Source organism: Anabrus simplex, chromosome 8 (assembly GCF_040414725.1).
Source record: "Anabrus simplex isolate iqAnaSimp1 chromosome 8, ASM4041472v1, whole genome shotgun sequence".
Lineage (NCBI taxonomy): Eukaryota > Metazoa > Arthropoda > Insecta > Orthoptera > Tettigoniidae > Anabrus > Anabrus simplex.
In genome coordinates this window covers 20,476,057-20,500,989 of record NC_090272.1, presented here as the reverse complement: position 1 = coordinate 20,500,989, position 24,933 = coordinate 20,476,057, and the positions used below count along the sequence as shown (strand labels likewise).

At 36.7% G+C, this 24,933-nt stretch overlaps 1 protein-coding gene across 2 annotated transcripts in view; it reads right to left on the bottom strand.

Moving 5' to 3' along the window:
• Positions 1–24,933, bottom strand: part of CCT7 (chaperonin containing TCP1 subunit 7) — a 267,536-nt gene that overhangs the window by 86,345 nt on the left and 156,258 nt on the right. For both annotated transcript variants that reach the window (XM_067153015.2, XM_067153016.2), the window contains one exon: positions 18,643–18,794. In XM_067153015.2, coding sequence (XP_067009116.2) covers positions 18,643–18,794 — 152 coding nt within the window. The remainder of the gene's footprint in view (positions 1–18,642; positions 18,795–24,933) is intronic.

Below are 24,933 nucleotides of genomic sequence, written 5' to 3'. Positions count from 1 at the left end.
CATCTAAAACAATGAACGAACTTTGAATTTAGACGTTACACAACAGAAGTGGAAATGGTACGTTCATTTGTCAACAGATGGCTCCCCGGACATGGCACAGTGGAAACGGAAGCTGACCGAACCATCAGAATCAGTCTAAGAGGTTCACATAACGTGCACGTAACATATGACATTGACAGGTGTATGACATTGACAGAATAGAGTAAATTACTATATTATTTTGGGTCCACCTTTTCAGTACAAAATGTAAATAGTTTAAATTACATAGGGACTAGTTTCGACCTAGTAATAGGTCATCATCAGCCTGAAGTAAATCAAAGCGTAAATATCGAAGAAAAAAGAAACAATGTAAACACAAGTACAGTCTTTTTAAAAGTACATACCATGTGGGATATTGAGCAGCAATATATTAAAAATAATAACTCTTCCAATTGACGAAGCACTGAGCGGAAGTTATGTTGTTTATTTATGAATAAAGTTCAGTGCGCTGTATAGCATTAAAAGTCCAGTGTGCACTAAAAGATGTTATAAAGAAGAATTATCAGTTGAATGTTGGCTTCTTGAGCTTGCTGTCGTAAATTCGAAGAAGTGACGTCATTTTTTAAGGTATTCATAGACGTCAAAACACATGGATGTTGGAAAGGCTCTTCAGTTTTTTGGAACTAGGTAATTGTTGTGCGTGGAGGCTTAGGAGTCCAGAGAAGTGCTATATTATGTTAAAAAATAGAGATCCAAAAAAAGTCCCGTGCGTCGTATAAAAATGTCAAGTTGTGAAAGTGGAAATCGAAAAAGGTTGGTTTTCAAGCGAAGATGTTGTTCATTCAGAGATCAATTGAAATTAAAGTACCGTAACATTGTCTTCTCAAGATGTTTATAAACTAGAAATACTTGTCGATGCGAAGTAAGATGCTAGAAGAAAGCTCTTCTGCTTCTGGAATCTTGAAGGACGATGGATGTTTCACGAGGCGGAATAACATGTATGGAGTTAAATAAAGGTGGATATAAATTCGCAGTTCAATGCGGACCATAAAAATGACTCCGAATAAATGACAGTAGGAAATAAATAAATTTGGTCAGGTGGAAGAAAATGTTTAAATAAAAATATGTCATCAGGGAATTTACGCGTGTTGTGATAAGCTGAAGAGAGAAATGGTGGTAGGTAAGGTTCAAAGGAAATCTTGAGGAGGTGAAGGGAGAAAAATAAAGGAAGCAGAAGAAAAGGTTTTTTTTTTTTTTTTGAATAAATGACAGTAAGGAAATAAACAATATTTGGTCTGGTGGAAGAAAATATTTATGTCATAAGAGAATTGACGTGTGTTGTAATAAGCTGAAGAGAGAAAATGGTGGTAGGTGAGATGCAAAGAAAACTTGGTGAAGGGAGAAAAATAAAGGAAGGAGAAGAAAAGGATTTTTTTTTAAGGTGGGGCTGGGGATGTGGGAATATGGAAGAATGATTAAGAAAAGGACTATAAATAGAATGAAAAATCGCACCTTTAATATTAGATTTTGATTGTCTTAAAAGTTGAATGAGCAGGTCAAAAAGAATGTTCGATTTTTCGGAAATGTCATTAAGATTGAAATTAGGATTAAAATATTGGTCTAGATTTATAAAGCAATTCTCTGTTATGTTAAGGAGGGGTCCTTTATTCATAATTTTGAGAATTACCATATCTTGTTTAATGTCAGTAAATTTATAATTATAATCCAGGGGTGGCCATTAACCTTACTCCTGGGAGCCGCAAATTTAGGAGACAAAAAATTAGGAGCATGTTTAGAAAATGGTTTATGAAATGAAGACACGTTTTTCATTTTATAACAAACGAAGGAACATTTATTTTCTACACTACACATAACATTATTTTTCAGGTACACATCAAGGAACGAGATTTTACTTTTGAGAAGTGATTTTTCTGAGTGTTCATTTTTGCTGTTAGTTTTTTGAAATCTGGCTGATAATTGGTAAGCGCAGTTTGCACAATTTCACTTAAATGTTCATCAGTTCGTTCAGATCGATATGTAGATTTAATGAATGTAATCGTTGAGTACAGTGATTCACACAAGTAAGTAGTCCCAAAAATTGAGATTAGTCTTTTTGGCACACTGTTTTGTTAGTGTGTATTTTTCTTCTGGAACATTCTTCCAAAATTCTATGGTAGAAGTGCTACTTCGTTTGAGTCCCTTTAATCCTTCATCCTCTTGCAGTTCTCGTCGCTCCAACTCTACAGCTGCTGTATCCTCTGATATTGGACATGAAACAGGACAGCCATCGCTCACATCAACAGAAAAAGGATTTTCCAGGAATGATCTCAAATCATTAAATCTGCCATCGATTTCTTCAGCAAGGCCAGACATTTTACTCTTGTAATCTTCACTTTCCACCTGAACGTCAGGAAGGCTTTCAGTAATTTTCTTCAAACATTTGTAGTGAAGAAATGTTTTAGTCTGAAGGTTTTCCCAAAACGCTTCAACTTGCTATAAAAGCCAAATACAGTCTGGGCCAATTCAGAAATATCTTTACAAGGAAGATATTGCTTTTGAGAGGGAGAGTGTGTCAGTGAGCCAGTGTCGTGAGGTGAAGCCAGTCGCGTTCACGTATAGGCAGTAACGAGTGTCGATACTGTACTGAAATAGCACACAACAGAACACAGAAAAGTATTGACACTCGCTACTGCCTATACGTGAACGCGACTGACGTCACCTCACGACATTGGCTAACTGACACACTCTCCTGCTCAAAGCACTAACAAATGGAAGGTGCCGGAACTATCTTCACCTCCAATATTACCACTGACCTACACCGCTAATAACGTTAAGCCGCACAACACTGCTATTGACTGACGCCAGTCGCGAGATGTCGTTAGATTCCATTAATTGTATCATTTAATTTAACTCTTAAGTTTGGTGTCAGAGCCGCACAAGACTAACTCAAGAGCCGCATGCGGCTCGCCAGCCTCGTTGTGGCCACGACTGTTATAATCATTCATGTGTTGACCAACTGCAGAAAATTTATTGTGTTTTTGGGCATTGACATGTTCCAAGTATCGTATTTTAAAGCTTCTTCCTGTATGTCCAATATAAGAAGAATTGCAGCTGTTGCATTTGACCCTATATACACCAGATTATGAAAAACGATCAGTTCTATTAACAGATGATGAGTTGTGTAAGACTTTAGCGTTATTATTGTTGGTTCTGAAGGAGATTTTAACGTCATATTTTTTAAAAACGTTAGTGACCTTATAAATATCTTTATTGAAAGTAAAGGTAGAAAATAAAGAAATTTTTGGTTTTTCTTTTTTCAGAGTGGTAATAGGACGATGTTTGCATTTATTGATAATACCTTCAATGAAGGAACTATTGTATCCATTGAGTTTAGCAATCATACGGATATTGTTCAATTCTTTTTTAAGATCACTTTCAGACATTGGGACCGTATAGGCTCGATGAACCATACTATTATAAGCCGCTCTTTTATGGATTTGCGGATGAGAGGAAACTTGAAGAATAGTGGAAGATGTTTGGGTAGGCTTCCTGAACATGTTGAATTTTAAGGAATATAGTTGCTTAATGATGGTTAAGTCTAAAAAATTTATTCTTCGTTCAGATTCGAGCGGAAATTTTATGTGTGGGTCAATAATATTAAGGTTGATAAGAGTGGAAGCTGCGTCTATTGTGCGTTCATCTAGGATTACCAAAGTGTCATCAACATATCTAGCCCAAAAAAGAATATTAATGAAGTTATTATTATTATTATTATTATTATCAATTTTAGTATGTTCTAAAAAATCCAAGTAGATTTCAGCTAAGATGCCCGAAGCCGGTGATCCCATGGCCAAACCCTCCTGCTGATAGATAATACCGTCGAAAGTGAAATAGTTATTATTTAAAACCAATTTCAGGATAGACATAAAGTCTTGTATTTCTGAAGCACTTAGGTGGCTGTATTTGCCTAAATAGTTTTCAATGACAGGGTATAATTTAGAGGTTTGAATACTAGGATACGTATTAACAATGTCGAACGAGTGAAGGGAATGGTTAGGTTGGATATGAAATTTATTAAGATTCTCGATCAACTCTGTAGTATTTTTAATAGATTTTTTAGACAAAAAATGATAATATCTTCTTAGAAACTGTTGAATGAATTGAGAAGCATTATAAAGAGGACTTGGTCTGTAATTGATGATCGGGCGGATAGGGATGCCGGGTTTGTGTATCTTAGGAAGGGCTTTAGCGGTCGGAAGACTTTGATTCATGCTAATAAATCTAGTTCTTTCTAGTTCAGTTGAAAGGAATGAAGTATTTTTAAGAGTTTGTTTAAGAAGGCGTTCGATTTTTTGAGTAGGGTCTTTTTTAACAACAGTGAACGAACTGTCAGAAAAGAATTCTTTAGTCTTATTAATATTTTCGTTTCTTTTCATTACAACAGTGGTATTGCCCTTGTCAGCCTTAGTGGCAATAAGATTATTATCAGAAATCTTCTTTTTAAGAGCACGTAATCGCTTTTGATCAATGATTGATTCTTTATTGTCGATAGGGATGTTGGGGTTCATACTTGGGTTAAGAATGTCGTTAATTTTACGTTTTACTTCGAACCTAACTTCATCTTGTTTTTCGAGGGGTAATTTACTGATGGCTACTTCAGATTCTAAGATCATAGTAGTAGAGGTGTCAAGCTTATTAAGATTAGGCCAATTGTGATTAGGACCCTTGGCTAAAATTGAATTTTCGTCATCATTCAGAGGAACATTGGATAAATTAATAATCGGTGGGTGAAATTGAATCGTCGTGCTAGAGGAATTTCTATTATTAGTAGTAAGGGTGTTATTAGATTTAGAACCTTTTAGTATACAAAGTTTCTTATCCAAGGTTTTCTGTTTCTTAGCTAATATGTTGAAAAGTCTATTATCAATTAGAGATTGAAATAAATTCCATTGAACACTTGAAAGTAAATTTGCAGCTACGAGGTGAGTTTCATATAATCTATGATTAAGGAAGATTTTTTCTTGTATAGGAATTTAATTTCTTCTCTTAGCCAAATTTTATTCGTTTTAATTTGGGTCTTAGCAATGTGAGGTGAAGGTCGAAATCTTTTCAAGTTGCCTTTGAGAAAATTAGGTGTCAAATTATACGTAATACATTGTTTAAGAAACTCAATATCCTTGCCTAATTTGGCTATTTTAACTTTTAAACCTAAGTATAAATAGGCTTTACGTTTTGCTTGGTTGGCTAAGTAATTAAAAGAAATAAGTTTCATAATGATAGATCCGTACTGAACTGTGATTACAATAGAGTAAATTAATATATTATTTAGGGTCCACCTTTTCAATACTAAATGTAAATAGTTTAAATTACATAGGGACTAGTTTCGACCTAGTAATAGATCATCATCAGCCTGAAGTAAATTAAGGCGTAAATATCGAACAAAAATTAAACAATGTAAACACAAGTACAGTCTTTTTAAAAGTACAGACCATGTGGGATATTGAACTGCAATATATTAAAAATAATAACTCTTCCAATTGACGAAGCACTGAGCGGAAGTTAAGTTGTTTATTTATGAATAAAGTTCAGTGCGCCGTATAGCATTAAAAGTCAAGTGTGCAATAAAAGATGTTATAAAGAAGAATTATCAGTTGAATGCTGGCTTCTTAAGTTTGCTGTCGTAAATTTGAAGAAGTTACGTCATTTCTTAAGGTATTCATAGACGTCAAAACACATGGATGTTGGAAAGGCTCTTCAGTTTTTTGGAACTAGGTAATTGTTGCGCGTGGAGGCTTAGGAGTCCAGAGAAGCGCTATATTATGTTAAAAAATAGAGATCCATAAAAAGGTCCCATGCGTCGTATAAAAATTACAAGTTGTGAAAGTGGAAATCGAAAAAGGTTGGTTCTCAAGCGAAGATGATGTTCATTCAGAGATCAATTGAAATTAAAGTACCGTAACATTGTCTTCTCAAGATGTTTATAAACTAGAAATACTTGTCGATGCGAAGTAAGATGCTAGAAGAAAGCTCTTCTGCTTCTGGAATCTTGAAGGACGATGGATGTTTCACGAGGCGGAATAACATATATGGAGTTAAATAAAGGTGGATATAAATTCGCAGTTCAATGTGGACCATAAAATTGACTCTGAATAAATGACAGTAGGAAATAAATAAATTTGGTCAGGTGGAAGAAAATGTTAAGGGAATTTATGCGTGTTGTGATAAGCTGAAGAGAGAAATGGTGGTAGGTAAGGTTCAAAGGAAATCTTCAGGTGAAGGGAGAGAAATAAAGGAAGGAGAAGAAAAGGAATTTTTTTTTTAAGGTGGGGCTGAGGGATGTGGGAATATGGAAGAATGATTAAGAAAAGTACTATAAATAGAATGAAAAATCGGACCTTTAATATTAGATTTTGATTGTCTGAAAAGTTGAATGAGCAGGTCAAAAAGAATGTTCGATTTTTCGGAAATGTCATTAAGATTGAAATTAGGATTAAAATATTGGTCTAGATTTATAAAGCAATTCTCTGTTATATGGCGCACTGAACTCTATTCATAAATAAACAACATAACTTCTGCTCAGTGCTTCGTCAATTGGAAGAGTTATTTTTAATATATTGCTGCTCAGTATCCCACAAGGTATGTACTTTTAAAAAAGACTGTACTTGTGTTTACATTGTTTATTTTTTCTTCGATATTTACGCTTTAATTTACTTCAGGCTGATGTAAACACAAGTATGTACTTCTTTAACAATGTAGTACGTATAATTTTGACACCTAATTTTCTCAAAGGCAACTTGAAAAGATTTCGACCTTCACCTCACATTGCTAAGACTCAAATTAAAACGAACAAAATTTGGCTAAGAGAAGAAATTAAATTCCTATACAAGAAAAAATCTTTCTTAAATCATAGATTATATGAAACTCACCTCGTAGCTGCAAATTTACTTTCAAGTGTTCAATGGAATTTATTTCAATCTCTAATTGATAATAGACCTTTCAACATATTGGCTAAGAAAACCTTGGATAAGAAACTTTGTATACTAAAAGGTTCTAAATCTAATAACACCCTTGCTACTAATAATAGAAATTCCTCTAGCACGACGATTCAATTTCACCCACCGATTATTAATTTTTCCAATGTTCCTCTGAATGATGACGAAAATTCAATTTTAGCCAAAGGTCCTAATCACAATTGGCCTAATCTTAATAAGCTTGACACCTCTACTACTATGATCTTAGAATCTGAACTAGCCATCAGTAAATTACCCCTCGAAAAACAAGATGAAGTTAGGTTCGAAGTAAAACGTAAAATTAACGACATTCTTAACTCAAGTTTGAACCCCAACATCCCTATCGACAATAAAGAATCAATCATTGATCAAAAGCGATTATGCGCTCTTAAAAAGAAGATTTCTGATAATGTTATTGCCACTAAGGCTGACAAGGGCAATACCACTGTTATAATGAAAAGAAACGAATATATTAATAAGACTAAAGAATTCTTTTCTGACAGTTCGTTCACTGTTGTTAAAAAAGACCCTACTCAAAAAATCCAACACCTTCTTAAACTCTTAAAAATACTTCATTCCTTTTAACTGAACTAGAAAGAACTAAATTTATTAGCATGAATCCAAGTCTTCCGACCGCTAAAGCCCTTCCTAAGATACACAAACCCGGCATCCCTATCCGCCCGATCATCAATTACAGACCAAGTCCTCTTTATAATGCTTCTCAATTCATTCAAAAGTTTCTAAGAAGATATAATTTTTTTGTCTAAAAAAATCTATTAAAAATACTACAGAGTTGATCGAGAATCTTAATAAATTTCATATCCAACCTAACCATTCCCTTCACTCAATCGACGTTAATATGTATCCTAGTATTCAAACCTCTAAATTATACCCTATCTTTGAAAACAATTTAGGCAAATACAGCCACCTAAGTGCTTTAGAAAAACAAGACTTTATGTCTATCCTGAAATTGGATTTAAATAATATCTATTTCACTATCGACAGTATTATCTATCAGGAGAAGGGTTTGGCCATGGGATCGCTGGCTTCGGGCATCTTAGCTGAAATCTACTTGGATTTTTTAGAACATACTAAAATTGATAATAATAATAACTTCATTAATATTCTTTTTTTGGGCTAGATATGTTGATGACACTTTGGAAATCCTACATGAAAGCACAACAGACGCAGCTTCCACTCTTATCAACCTTAATAATATTGACCCACACATAAAATTTACGCTCGAATCTGAATCTGAATGAAGAATAAATTTTTTCGACTTAACCATCATCAGGCAACTACATTCCTTAAAATTCAACATGTTCAGAAAGCCTACCCAAACATCTTCCACTATTCATCAAGTTTCCTCTCATCCGCAAATCCATAAAAGAGCGGCTTATAATAGTATGGTTCATCGAGCCTATACGGTCCCAATGTCTGAAAGTGATCTTAAAAAAGAATTGAACAATATCCGTATGATTGCTAAACTCAATGGATACAATAGTTCTTTCATTGAAGGTATTATCAATAAATACAAACATCACCCTATAACCACTCCGAAAAAAGAAAAACCAAAAATTTCTTTATTTTCTACCTTTACGTTCAATACAGATATTTATAAGGTTAGTAAAGTTTTTAAAAAACATGTTAAAATCTCCTTCAGAACCAACAATAATAACGCTAAAGTCTTACACAACCCATCATCTGTTAACAGAACTGATCGTTTTTCATAATCTGGTGTATATAGGGTCAAATGCAACAGCTGCAATTCTTCTTATATTGGACAAACAGGAAGAAGCTTTAAAATATGATACTTGGAACATGTCAATGCCCAAAAACACAATTTTCTGCAGTTGGTCAACACATGAATGATTATAATCATAAATTTACCGACATTAAACAAGATATGGTAATTCTCAAAATTATGAATAAAGGACCCCTCCTTAACATAACAGAGAATTGCTTTATAAATCTAGACCAATATTTTAATCCTAATTTCAATCTTAATGACATTTCCGAAAAATCGAACATTCTTTTTGACCTGCTCATTTAACTTTTCAGACAATCAAAATCTAATATTAAAGGTCCGATTTTTCATTCTTTTTATAGTCCTTTTCTTAATCATTCTTCCATATTCCCACATCCCTGAGCCCCACCTTAAAAAAAAAAAAAAATCCTTTTCTTCTCCTTCCTTTATTTATCTCCCTTCACCACCTCAAGTTTTCCTTGCATCTCACCTAGCACCAATTTCTCTCTTCAGCTTATTACAACACGCGTCAATTCTCTTGACAAATATTTTCTTCCACCAGACCAAATATTGTTTATTTCCTTACTGACATTTATTCAAAAAAAAAAACCTTTTCTTCTCCTTCCTTTATTTTTCTCCCTTCACCTCCTCAAGATTTCCTTTGAACCTTACCTACTACCATTTCTCTCTTCAGCTTATCACAACACGCGTAAATTCGCTGATGACATTTTTATTTAAACATTTTCTTCCACCTGACCAAATTTATTTATTTCCTACTGTCATTTATTCGGAGTCATTTTTATGGTCCGCATTGAACTGCGAATTTACATCCACCTTTATTTAACTCCATATATGTTATTCCGCCTCGTGAAACATCCATCGTCCTTCAAGATTCCAGAAGCAGAAGAGCTTTCTTCTAGCATCTTACTTCGCATCGACAAGTATTTCTAGTTTATAAACATCTTGAGAAGACAATGTTACGGTACTTTAATTTCAATTGATCTCTGAATGATCAACATCTTCACTTGAAAACCAACCTTTTTCGATTTCCACTTTCACAACTTGTCATTTTTATACAACGCACAGGACCTTTTTATGGATCTCTATTTTTTAACATAATATAGCGCTTCTCTGGACTCCTAAGCCTCCACGCGCAACAATTACCTAGTTCCAAAAAACTGAAGAGCCTTTCCAACATCCGTGTGTTTTGACGTCTATGAATACCTTAAAAAATGACGTAACTTCTTCAAATTTATGACAGCAAACTCAAGAAGCCAGCATTCAAATGATAATTCTTCTTTATAACATCTTTTATTGCACACTGGACTTTTAATGCTATACGGCGCACTGAACTTTATTCATAAATAGACAACATAACTTCCGCTCAGTGCTTCGTCAATTGGAAGAGTTATTATTTTTAATATATTGCAGTTCAATATCCCACATGGTCTGTACTTTTAAAAAGACTGTACTTGTGTTTACATTGTTTATTTTTTCTTCGATGTTTACGCTTTAATTTACTTCGGGCTGATGATGACCTATTACTAGGTCGAAACTAGTCCCTATGTAATCTAAACTATTTACATTTTGTATTGAAAAGGTGGACCCTAAATAATATATTAATTTACTCTATTGTAATCACAGTTCAATATGGATCTATCATTATGAAACTTATTTCTTTTAATTACATTGACACAAGCCTGGAATGAAACATCTGGCGATGAGCAACGTACGAATTTGGAAAACACAGAGACGAAATAATAATAGTGAAAGGAACTACCTACGTAAGTTCTCAATGGCTGACAACCAGGTATTACTTAACTGATAGCCAGTGTCCCTGTTGAAATTGTTAAGATTTCTACGTATTTCCACAGCTTTAAAGCTTTTCAGGCTGTCCAATAACGGACCATTTATATTGGCGTATGCTCTATTAACCAGCGTTTCATCTTAGGTCTGACACTCGACTCATCAGAGTCCAAGTAGGATCCCACTCTGATGAGTCTAGTGTCAGACTTAAGACGAAACGCTGGTTAATAGAGTAAACTTCTGAAGAGCCTTACATCTGATCTGTTTTTGACAAGCTCTATTGGTGAAAAATATCTGATTCCCTCCATGGGAACTTAGAATTTTCCGTTTCCACAGCTTCTCGTATAATCCTGGACCTCTAGTGTCTAGTGTGGGTAAGAGCTCGAGCATCTTGGAACATGACATCATGACCCGACAATAGAGCATGCTCAGCTATTGACGATTTCTCTGGTTGGTTGAGACGAATATTAAGTTCATGTTCCCCGATACATGTACCAATCGACCAGCATGTTGGCCGATGTATACCTTACCGCAAGTACAGGGAATTTCGTATACCCCAGGATGTAAAAATGGGGACAATTTGTCCTTGGTTTTACTCAGATTGTGAGCAATTTTAGTGGCGCTGCCAAACACGATTTTTATATTGTGTTTGCAGAGGACCTGGGCAATTCGATCTGTGGTGTTGTGAATGTAAGGCAAGTAGACAGTTCCCTTCACTTCTTCCTTCTGTGAGCTTTACTTGAACGCGACTTTGAGCATGCCCATCTCTATCTGGATATTTGATGGCTCACAAATTCGTCTCGCCCTCTTGGCGAGTATCGTGAGAATGCCTTGTTTTTGTGCTGGATGGTGGTGAGAATCTGCAAGAAGATAGCGATTTGTGTGGGTAGTGTTGCAATAGACGGTATGTCCTAAGAAGCTGTCCGGTTTCTTTCTTACTAGAACATCCAAGAAAGGAAGGCATTAGTCCGACTCCATCTCCATAGTGAATTTTATTGAAGGATGTTGCTTATTTAGGTGGTTTAGAAATAGATGATTGTTGGAAACACCTGGTTTAAGAAGAACAGTCACAGGATTACAAGGTATGGTTGGGGAGACAGACGAACAAAGACCATGATTGATTATATAATCATAGAGAAAGAACACCGGGAGAATCTCGTAGATGTAACAGCCATGCCTGAAGAAGGGATCATATAGTTGTGATAGGAAAATTGAAAGTTGGAAAGATTGAAAAACCCCAATTAAGAAGAGAGAAAAGGAAGTAGGGAAGTTGAAAGAGAAAAGCATACAAGAAGAATTTCAAAGGGAAATAATACCCCTGGTACCCAGGACAGAGGTGGGGAATGTTGAAGAGGAATGGAAAAGATTTAAGGAAGCACTGGTTGGATGTGCAGAAAAGGTGTGTGGTAGAACATCAGGAAATATGAAAGACGAAGAAACACACTGGTGGAATGATAGGGTAAAGATTAAAGTGAAGGAAAAGAAAATGGCATGGAAAGCATGGAAAACATCTAAGACTGAAGAAAGTAAAAGAAATTATGTGGAGGCAAAAAATTTGGCCAAAGAAAGTAGTGGAGGAAGAAAGGAGGAATAGCTGGGCCTTATTCACACAGAAACTGAGAGATGATACGCAGGGCAGCAAGAAATTACTGTATGGTATCTTAAGAAACAAAAAGAGAGATCAAGTAAACACCACATTTGTGAAGGATGAAGGTGGCATAATTTTAACAAAGCCAGAAGAAAAAAGAAATAGATGGAGAGAGTGTTTTCAGAAGCTGCTGAATATAAGAACGGATGACAGTCATTCAATGGACAACCAGGAAAGGCAATTAGTTGATGAAATGGATAAAGAAATTACAATGAATGAAATTGAAATGGCAGTAAAAAGATGAAGAATGGAAAAACTGCTGGAATAGATGAAATTTCACTGGAGATGATAAAGGCAGCTGGAGCTGTAGGCCTGCAGTGGACATATCGGGTTCTCAGGAATGTCTGGGAGAATAAGGAGGTCCCTGAGGATTGGCAAAAAGGAATCATCATCCCAATTTTCAAGAAAGGTGATAAAGTTTTGAAGAACTACAGGGGAATTACTCTAATATCCCATGTTGCTAAGATAATGGAAAGGATACTGTAAAGTAGAATAAGGTTGAGGATTGAGAATCAGATACAGGAAAATCAGTTTGGTTTCAGAAGTGGAAGGTCAACAATAGAGCCCATTTTTATTATGAGACAACTAATGGAAAAGCATTGGGAGTACGGGAATGATATGGTGATGACATTCATTGATATTGAAAAGGCATATGACAGCGTCCCCAGGACTAAAGTTTGGGGCAGTCTGGTGCAAAAAGGAACTGGACAGGGATTAATAAAAATGATCATGGCATTGTATAAGGAATGATGTTGTTGCATGCAAACACAAGTTGGCAGGACAAGTTGGTTCAAAATAACTAGTGGGCTGAGACAGGGAAGTGTTCTATCACCAATCCTGTTTACAATAGTAATGGATGATATCATGAGAACAGCAAAAGCAGCATATGGAGGAAGAGAAATGAACATGTTATTTGCAGATGATATTGTGATTTGGGGAGAAGACAACAGGAAGGTTCAAGAACAGTTGAATGTGGTGAATGGGAAGATCGTAGAATGTGGATTGAAAATAAGTGTAGAAAAGAGTAAAACTCTTGTTACCGGACGAGTTGGCCGTGCGCGTAGAGGCGCGCAGCTGTGAGCTTGCATCCGGGAGATAGTAGGTTCGAATCCCACTATCGGCAGCCCTGAAAATGGTTTTCCGTGGTTTCCCATTTTCACACCAGGCAAATGCTGGGGCTGTACCTTAATTAAGGCCACGGCTGCTTCCTTCCAACTCCTAGGTCTTTCCTATCCCATCGTCGCCATAAGACCTATCTGTGTCGGTGCGACGTAAAGCCCCTAGCAAAAAAAAAAACTCTTGTTTGCCGGGCTGAGTGGCTCAGACGGTTAAGGCGTTGGCCTTCTAACCCCAACTTGGCAGGTTCGATCCTGGCTCAGTCCGGTGGTATTTGAAGGTGCTCAAATACGACAGCCCCATGTCGGTAGATTTACTGGCACATAAAAAAACTCCTGTGGGACTAAATTCCGGCACCTCGGCGTCCCCGAAGACCTTAAAAAGTAGTTAGTGGGACGTAAAGCAAATAACATTATTATTATTATTATTATTATTATTATTATTATTAAAACTCTTGTTATGACTAGAGGGGAGAAAGAAGGGAAAGGTCAGATTAGACATGCAGACAAGCCCCTGGAAGTAGTGGAAACGTTTAAATACCTGGGGATTCAAGCTGGAAGTTGTTTCTATCATAGTGTAAGAAACATGTTATGGGACAAAGATGTGCCAACGGAAGCAAAGGAGACTATGTACAAGATGTATTACGTACCCATAACAACTTACGGAGCAGAAACTTGGGCAATGACAAAGAAGGATGAGAGTCGAATACAGGCAGCCGAAATGAAGTTCTTGAAGAGTATGATACAGAAGAGCAGAAGAGACAAAATAAGGAATGAGAAAATCTGGGAAGAAATTGGAGTGGAAAAATTGAATGATAGAATAGAGAAGAGCCGACTAAGATGGTTTGGGCACATAAAGCGAATGAGCGACGAACGAATGCCAAAAAAGGTGATGGAAATGCAAATCCAAGGAAGGAGAGGCCGTAGACGACCACGATTGAGATGGAAGGATACCATCCAATGCAGCATTAAAGAAAGAAACCTGGACTGGGACACAGTGTTGGAGGAGGAGTGGTGGAAAGACCGAAGAAAGTGGAGAGGAACCATATTTGCCCCTACCCGGCTACAGCTGGATAAAGGGATGATGATGATGATGATGAGAAATAGATGAAGTTTCTCAGGACCTTCTGTCCAGACCACAAATGCATCATTAACATACCTCCACCATATTATACGTTTGACGGGTGCCAAAGCAATAGCCTCCTCCTCAAAAGGCTCCATAAAGAAATTAGCCACTACGGTCAAAAGTGGACTTCCCATAGCCACTCCATCCGTCTGTTCGTAAAAATTCCCACCCCACAAGAAAGAGCTGGAAGTCATGCAGTGGTACCACTAATTTCTAACACCACTAATATTACAGGTTCTCTGCGAAACGTAAAGAATTTCACCTAATTTCTTGACATGGCATATGCCCAAATGCCTATACAATATCATGTCTATAGCATATGATACTGTTAATCACCGAATTCTCCTAGAAAAGGTATATAGCATGATAAAGGACTCATCTGACTTGTGCCATTAGAAACCTACTTCAAAATCGTAGTTTCTTCATTGAGTTTCAGGGAACAAAAAGCAGGTGAAGGATACAGAAGAACGGACTACCTCAGGGAAGCGTGTTGGGACCAATGCTTTTCAATATTTACACCAATCATCAGCCTCTTCCTGCTGGGACGAATAGTTTCATCTATGCTGATGATTGTGTCATCACTTCTCAGGGGAATAACTTTGAGATGATTGAACAAACATTGTCCAAAGCTCTAGACACTCGCTGGCTACTACAAGAAAAATCAACTACAGTGAAACTCTGTTAAGAAGTTTTTCAAGGGACTGAAAAAATCTTCTTAAGCAGGAAACTTCTTAAAAGGGGTAATGCCCAAAAACTTATTCTGTACTTTGAAATACATGTGAAACACACAGCCAACAGATTTCCTTGTTTGTGAACAATACCGAGATAGGCCGATACATAAGAGCTGCTAACAGAAAGCCACAATACAAAAATTTCATTATCATGACAATATTGTTAGAGATAAAGTAAAATAATTGAACATACCGTATTATAAATATATTTGATAAGAGAAGGGAACATATTAAGTTATATAAAAACGTTGCAGGGTTTGCTAATTTTAGCAGGCAGAACCATTTCCTTCCACACTTCCCTTTCCTCCGCACTTACACTCTCTGCTTCGCAACAAATTGTTTTGTAAACGATGCCGGCTTGATTTTTAAAGCGGTCCAGCCACCCGTTCGACGCGGTAAAAGGTACCCTTAATTTGCATGCGGCTTTCTCCTGCACAATAGTCCCACTGAAAGGTATATTTAAACTTCGCTGCTATTTAAACCATATTAGCAGAGCTTGTTCTATTTCATCGTACTTTTCAGATTTAACTTCCTTACAATTTGCAGAAGCAGAAATCTCTTCTTTCTTCGCTATAATACCGTTCAAAGTAGACGGCGGCATCCCCAGCTCCTTTGCCAAAGCAACACGGGAAAGTGCAGATGACTCCACTTTCCTTATAATCTCCACTTTGTCTTTTATTGCTAGTGCCTTTCGCTTATACGTTGATATTACAAGTACATTAAATGAAATAAGTTTCATAATGATAGAACCGTATTGAACTGTGATTACAATAGAGTAAATTAATGTATTATTTGGGTCCACCTTTTCAATACAAAATGAAAAATTTTAAATTTTGTAAAATTTACATTTTGTATTGGAAGGTGGACCCAAATAATACATTAATTTACTCTATTGTATTACAAGTACAACCAACTTCACCGACTCCTATTCATACTAATTACGACGCTACACTATGCTTGGAAATCCGTAGCTTAGGCTTACAAGACTCAAAGATAAGACGTGTACTACAGTTTGTTAGCATGTGCTTTCTATCTTCCTCACACCCCTGACACCTGCTTCAAGGATAACGGCAGCAAATGGGAAATCTAGCAACTTATTCTTCGAGATTCTTAGAACCTAGGCCTAAATCGCCCCTGCATTCCTACTGGTTGTCACGGCAACGGGCGTAGTTTCTGGCTGTTTCACAAGTACCGCATGCCCAAGCCAGTATTGAGTTTATTTTCCCACTTCAATCCTCTTCATGCTATAGGTAATGAAGAAAAGAAACACAGGTTCGAAGTTGCAGAAATGGGTGCTTGGAAAAGTATCTGGGGTATTTCGTGGGAGTGATAAAAGTGCAGTAGCAACGCTAGCACATCTAAACGTAAACAGTTTCTTTCCCCTGTCTCCTCATCCTTGTGCTACATTCTAATAATGCGATGTAATAATTACAAGTGACACGATAATACAATGTTTAGCTCGTATGAAGGTAAAATTAAAAATAACTTTCAATTTTATGCCAACACGTGGTATTGCAATGCCTCTGTGTGCCTCCAACCAACACCCAGTTGGCTATCAACATTCAACTTCGTAAACAATCGGGATCTTTCGGCCGGTTGTTTGGCGGCATGTATATCAGCTGGCTGCTGGGAAATCAGCTGTTTCCTGCATAGAGTTGGGAAGTTGTTTTTATTCACCTTACTAATAATGGACAAGGAAAATCTTATCAGTTTAGTTCAAAAACGTAATTTCCTCTACGGCAAGGCCCATAAGTATTATTGCAACACCACCGTAAGACAGAATGCCTGGAAGGAAATAAGCAAGGGAATGAAAAATCAAACAGGTTAGAATATTCTATTTTGTGATAGATTAACAGTAATGTTGTGGACAAATACACTTTACGGTTTTTAATTAATGTTTAGGCCACCTCGATTAATTACTTCACCCTGTCGCGGCCCGCAAATTACTGCACTAAAGTTTTATCAAACCATCCATTGCGTACTTTATGTTTCCCACATAGAATCACGTTCGATTCTATTCCGCTAGATGGAACGGTGGAGTGGAAATTTTGACTGATGGGTTCGATTCGATTCCACAACGTGAGAGTGAGCATCTGCTGTCTGTGTTGTCATAGCGTGACGTCATATGGCCTTGGCAGGCCCGCACATGTTCCGTGAGACCAGACACACACCGCAAGCGCGTGAACGGTCTAACACAGGGTGCAACTTGCGTGGAGAGCGTGGAGACTGGAGGGTTCTAACCATGGGCTGCTTTGAGCGGAAGTTTTCTATCTCAAGGGGCTCCAAAATCTGAACTGTTTAACCGGGAAATATATTTACAACAGAACACTTTGAACGGGAAAAATATACATATATCTTAATGCAACTGATCAAGGGATGAAGAATATCACACTTCTTAGGCGGGAAAACTTCTTATGCGGGAACTTCTTAACTGAGTTTCACTGTAACACCAAACCCAACTAAGACGCAAACTTGTGTTTTCCATCTAAACAACAGAAAAGCTTCCCGAACTCTGAAGGTCATTTGGCAATGCATAGCATTACAACACTGTCCTACCCCGAAAGTTCTTCTGAGTCACTCTGGATCGTACCTTAACATACAGAAAACATTGTCTGAACATTAAGCAGAAAGTGGCTGCTAGAAACAATATTGTGCGGAACCTAACGGGAACATCATGGTGAGCACAACCTGCTCTGCTATTCCGCAGCTGAATACGTTAGCCCCGTGTGGTACAAATCTTGCCATGCCAAAGCAGTTGATGTAGCACTCAACGAGACCTGCCGCATTATTACTGGATGTTTTTTGACTTACACCTTTGGAAAAAGTGTACTGCCTTGCAGGGATAGCACCTCCCAATATCCACAGTGAAGCGGCAGCCAAAAAAGGAAAGGAAAAGACGTTGACATCTGAAGCCCACCCTGTGTTTGGATATGAGCCATCTCGCCAGCGCCTTAAGTCTAGGAAAAGCTTCTTAAGAGTAACCGAAACACTTGCAGGAATAGCGCAGAAAGCAAGAATGGCCCGCCAGGAGTCAGTATACGAGTATCAGTCAATGGATGAACCCAAAAGAGGAACTCCCTCCTGGCCATGTTACAGACTGGGTGAATTGGAGAGCACTGAATAGACTGCGCTCTGGCATTATGCGGTGCAGGGTTAACGAGAAGAAGTGGGATTTTGAAGTGGACAGTACCTTGTGTGTATGTGGAGAAGAGCAGACTACAGCCCATTTGCTGCAATGTAGTTCATGCCCATTCAGTTGCACAACAGAAGACCTGGTTAAAGCGAAGCCAAATGCAGTTGATGTTGCAAGGTTTTGCACTCACATAGTTCAATGTGGCTCTTCGTAACTGAAGAATTTATATTATGTGTTATGGCCTCATATTTAATTTAAATTATATGTATGCTTCTGACACGATATAAATTAACTGTACTCTAGATACCTGTACACTCATACATAGAGTATTAGAGATATTTACCAACCTGCAACAACAGCATCATTCTTGATGGTTCGACGCACAATCATAATAGCATCGTGCAGAGACCTCTCCGTCTCCTCCATGAACTGTTCAGCACCCCCACGAAGAACAATGGTACAGGTTCTAGCATTAGGACAACCGCTGAAGATGTTAAACCTGTAAAACCACATACATCACCCTAGAATACAGGATCTGATTCTCAGGAACACGGTACTCTATTCGTGCAACGTTATTAGACATAAGATGAAGCATCGCCAGACTTGTGTAACACAAGCTGTAAACCCCTTATACTGACATTAAAATCCATTTAATCTTGGAAATGGCAATATGAAACTTCGAAACAGATTTGTTAACTGCTATAAAACCTTACAGCTGTACTTAACCCTACAGTGCATACTGATGCATATATGAATCACAACTTTCTTTCCATGGTAATATTATATAGTTTTCTCTATCAAGGTATCAGTAGGAAGCACACCTTTTCCATACATCTTTGCCTGTATTAACATTATTGTACCATCATATATTATTTACACAGTGACAGCAATAAAACAAGGAGATATCTACCCTACACACTGTACTGTAGTTACAGTTAGTGCTTCATTTTGACATTTTTATCAGTGCTTCAGTTTAAGGTTATTCGTATAACGTTGTACCGTTTCATCTCCCTGATCATGAATAAAACGAGGAATTACAACATCTATATTTGCCATGCACCGTAGTAAGATGACAGATTATATAGTTGAGCAATATATCTGAAGAATGTAAGGATATATCGAGTTAAATAGGCCGTGATTTTGTAATAATAAAAATATGGACACATAAAATCTAGGAAGCCGTGATTGTGCCGAAAAGAATGCTAATTTGGCGAATCAAATACAGTCATGGCCACGAAGTAAGACGTACAGACCTGTAGAATCCATGCGGCCGTGTTAAAAAGAAAAACAATGTTTTAGATTGTTAAAATAGCAACTGAACAATAAAATTACTAAGGTGAGAATCGAAACGAGATTTTTCACGCAATATAAGAAAAATCATCACGTAAAGAGGAAAGAAGTTTTCTACGGAGCAGGAGCTGAAGAATTAGTTCATCAAATAATGTTAAAGAAAAGGATTACACCAATATCCAACGTAATATCAAGGCTGATAAGGAGGAAAATATGAGAAAGGAGAAGAATAAACAGTTGATCGGTGACCGAAACTTAAATCGAAAGTTGACGCGAGTCATCTAATGAAATAAGATATCGCATATTCAAAGCATATTGGCGAAAGGCTAAGAATTAACTAGATTACCTTATAAAGTTGTAACGTTCCAGACGTTACAGTGTAATTATGTTAATTTTATTATGTGTAATTAATTCAGGAATTTAACGTCATGATATTTATCTTGGTATGTAATTGTATTATAATTCATGTTTAATCATTTGCTCATTATCATTTCATTACTTTGTAACTACGACTTGTATACGAGGGCTGAATATCCTCATATTCACTTAGATTCTTGCGACAGTCGGTTAAAATTAACTTGCAGTAGATTTCCTCTATCTTGCCACATCACCGAGGAAGTTGGAAGGACAAATTTAGACATCAAGTTCTGAGAAAAGCGAGCACGTGTTCAAGCGTGGTAACGTAAGCTACCGTATTTCGACCAGAATTATTCAAACTGTTCAACGCCTATATTTTCAAAGGAGCGTCATGTTGCCATGGATACTGAGTGAAAGGACGAATAGAAGAACAGTTGATATCTTGGTTATGGCCCGTCAACTCTAATATCTGGAGTGGGGAGAGACGTGTCATCTGATTGGACCACGTGTAGCGACCTGTAATTAGCGCGAAAGAAGGTTATAAAAGGGCGTGTTGGAGCTATTGGCTTCATCTTCTGATCTTCTACGAGGCTCTCTCTACATTATTCTACGTATTCATTCGCTACTTGATCTTCTACGAGATAATCTACTTGATTCTGCGTTTCGATACTTAGAAATTCTGAATGAGGGGTGTAGAGCCACTCTCATCAGGAATTACGTACAGCACGGCTACAAGACCGGTTTGAACCAGTCTAAGTCAATAGATAGTTTTAATCTACATAGAAATGAAACTTCAGAGAACATTTTCAGTAAAGTTGGAAGGATTCTTAATTGAGTATCCTCTCCATATAACCCAAGGTGGTTCTTCTAACTATGACTTAGGGCTTATCTCCAATATATGGGATAAAGTGTGAGTGTTAGTTTTGAAGTCATTTTCCAATTAGTGGGAGGTGCAATTGGCAAGGCAGGAATGGTACTTAGCTGCAGAAGAAGAGATCTCAAAGACGACCGATGATGTTCCCGCTACAAGGATGGAAGCTTTCCAAGGACCAGCAGAACAAGACTACATGGTGAGCAAGCGAGTTAAAGATATTGCAAGTTTTCGCGAAGTAGAGTCATTCAATTTTTTGTTAAATTCATTTTCTATTTTTAAATTCAGTTCTCGTTAAACCGTCGTCATTTATATTAAATATAATAAATAGTATTTTTTAGTTCACTTTAAGCAATCTGCCTTAATTAGCCTTTTGATATTTTAATTCTCCTGCTTAATGATTAGTGCACTATCACCCCACCCCTGTGATAAGAGTCTGTCCAAGCTTGATTATAAATTTTATCTTTAAGTCCTCAACTTAAAGATTGGCGCCCTTTGCTTGCTTGGTTGCATTTCTCGTTTGATGATTGTTCTCCGAGAGGGGAAGTCACAAAGTCTGTTCCTGAAAGTTGCCGTTGAATTTTGGTAGAATAACCTGTTTGAAGAACTATAATTTAGATACAGAAAAAAGTTTTGGAAGGCTATATTATAATACTAATGATGGTGTTGAATATGTATTTCTCACATGTGAACAACGGCCTCAACATGAATAACTAAAACAAACATGGGTTGACCACTGACGGAAGCTGCCCAGCTGACTCTACTAGCCCGTATCTGGATGATGCTGCCCGTTGATGATGCAACGATTGCCTAAAATCAGCCCGCAGACTACGGATGACCGAATGGAAATCTAGCCCAGTCCAGTAACGTCAGCAGTGAAAGCTAAGTTAAATATTCATATAGATGTAGTGTGTAGATATTGGCAATGTATTCTTGTGAGGGTTGTTATTTTAAGTCTTCGAGATTCGATTCCAATGTGCAGGATCTTCGCAAAGAAGTTAACAAATGATTTATAACCATGGGTATAGGTAATCTTCATGTATGTGAATCACTGCCCTTATGTAGGAGTGCTTATAACCAATTACGGAGAGATTTTAAATGATGTTTCGACCTTTACCAAAGAAAAGTGACGTACATAATGTGAAATAATCCAGCAGTAATGCAAAAGGAGACAGATGTTTTCGTAAGTTATTAAGACTTGGTTATTGATATACCGTGATTACATGTGAGTAAATATGAACCTATATTATTCATACTTGTACTTCTTTTTCAGAAGAGTGTGATTATGTGTATTAGGATTGTTGAAGTGTTGAGATGATACGCCGTGTAGGAAGAAATCATTGGTATTTATATGAGTAAATAAGAATATGACCGTGTTGATGTCATTATATGTATAAATATTCGTTGGGGAATATTTGTGGTTATGAATGACGCAAAGTTATAATGTTTACGATTGGAAATATTGAGAGAGTTATATATTTATGATTTGCTGGTAGTAATTACGATGTGATACTGACCATTAAGTATAATTAACGTGAGCGGCATGATTTTTATAGCAATATAACATATTTTTGGGTTAATAATATATTCTTACGATGAAATAAGTCACAGAATCCGGAGGTTGATAACCATATACTGTCATCAGATTGAAACTTCCAAATGATAAATATTTAGGAGTAAACTTGATTTCTTCTAAGAAAATTTCACACGTCTTAATGTGTATCGTTTGGTTTTTGTTGTCGAAGCCAGGAGTTGAGGAGAGGAAGCATCTTCTTGATTTAAGTCCCTGCCATTCATGAATAAATATCGACACCAACTATAAACTTTTAAATTCCATAATCTAATAACTGAACTTAGATACGATCATGGATCTCGATAGATGTAAGACCTGACAGGATGATGATGATAATCTACTATTCGACGATACCTACATTTAATTTTTAGGACATTATATTGCGCCGTTCCCTGTTCCCTGAGAGGACGCATAAGATCCAGGCTAACTTAATTACGATCCTTCTGACTAACATAATTCTATCATTTGGGCTATGAGTTCCGAATATGAGAAAGACATACCATGTGGAGCCAAAGAAATCTTAAATTACACATAGAAACAACTCTCATACGTTGCTTATTGAATTTCTTACGCTACCAAGATGTTACAGCATTCATTCACTTAAATCTAAGTCTCTACGCTACGATACACATTGAAAGAACGGTTTAAGTTTTACATATCTTGTTTATTATATACTTGTTTCAATCCAAAGATCGAATGTTATGCTATCCTCCCTAAAGAATTTCTAATAGAGGAAACTGCATGAACATCTGATTATTTCGTCCATCTCTAGCGAACATGGCCTTAATTCGTTAAGTCTATCCATTTCTTCTACCCGAACGCATAATCAATCATTCTACTTCCTCTCTTAGCCTCTCTCCATATCAATATTCCAATTAACGCATCCACATTTCTGGCGTAAGGAGAAATCGAAGAAATGACAGTATCGGATAAAAATACATGCAAGCGACGTTCATCTTGAATCTGCCGGTAATTGACATGTCCGGCACCCACTATGCATTATATAAGAAATGCTACTTGAGTTAGTCATCTTTTAAAATAAATCTATTGAAATCTATTGCACTAAGTGCTTAAATCTTGATTGAGCCAAAAATCAAGGACAGAATGTAATATACGGCAAATTATTGAAGTCCGTATAACCAATTATGTAACTGAACCTTATTATAATTCAGCTCGTAATTAACAAATTAAAAATCATAAGTCCAAAGATGTCGAACTCAGCATCTTAGACTTTTAAAGAAATGATTAAATCGAAATAAAGTGAAAAATTAATAGACTGAAACAATTAAGTTAAATATGTTTGGGTAATTAAAACTTGTGAACTAGTTTAGAACATATTTGAGTAATTAAAACTTGTATGGGTAATTAAAACATATTGGGGTAATTAAAACTTACTTGGGTGCACCCTAGCAAAGAAAGATATTTACAACATGATACCTTACAAGCTAAAGTGTAGATTGAGGGCGGTTTCAAGATATTCAGGACGCATTTTACAGGCCTAAAACCATATCTCATGAATTGGAATTCTCCTCTGTTACCAATGAAGTCTTTGAGTTAATTACTGGCACTTACTTGGAGCTCACATTAATCTGCTGACCTATAATTATTCCTATCTCTCACAACATACCAATAGATACCTATAAATATCAACTTGGGAGGATAGTTCCCTAATGTTTCTACAAACAACTGTTTTACAATTCTGAATATTCATGCTTCTTATTTCTCTTCTTCTTCCGCGTGAATATTGATAAGTCCTCTTTTAAATTAATGTAAGTTTTATAAATGGTTCAATAAGTACCAGTAAGTTCCACATACTATTCTAAGATCTGAATCTTCTCATCATTTTAAATTGAACACACGTGCAACATTATATATTCTAACGACTACTCTACTAGTTTCATCTGAAGTATACTAGCTAATGTGGTCTGCATTGTGCGAAGACTCGACCATAAAATACAATTCATACATTTTTAGTCAGTCATCAGTGATAGGATGTTGCCTAAGAAGTTACTACATTTCCTTTCTCCTGAGAATAGATCAGAATTAGAAAACATCTGTGACACAGTGCATGTGTTTAGTTCATCCTAACTGAGACTTCGTTGGCACTACCAAGTGTGCACGCTAACCAACAGGTGTCACTCCGATCTTACTTGAACTTTCTCATGCTTGCTCGTATGAGAAATAGTACATATAAATGCTACATATTCACTTCCACTTAGTAAAAACTCAACTTGAAACCATTAAGTCCACTACCACATCACCGTGCTCATACTCGCGAAGAATCAATAACTACCACCATTCTAAATCATCAATCTTATATCAACTTCTCTTAAAATAATCATTATTATACTTCTAAACCTATATTCCGTCTCCTTTACTAAATACGTGTCCACTTCATTTAATCGTGGCATCAATTATTTTAATCATGGTTCATGGACATATCTCACGACATTAAGACCTTAATTCAGTCATAACCTTAAATTATTTTAAACACATCTGTCTATTTAGCAAGCATATCCTACTGCTGGTTCCTAACTTGACATTCCT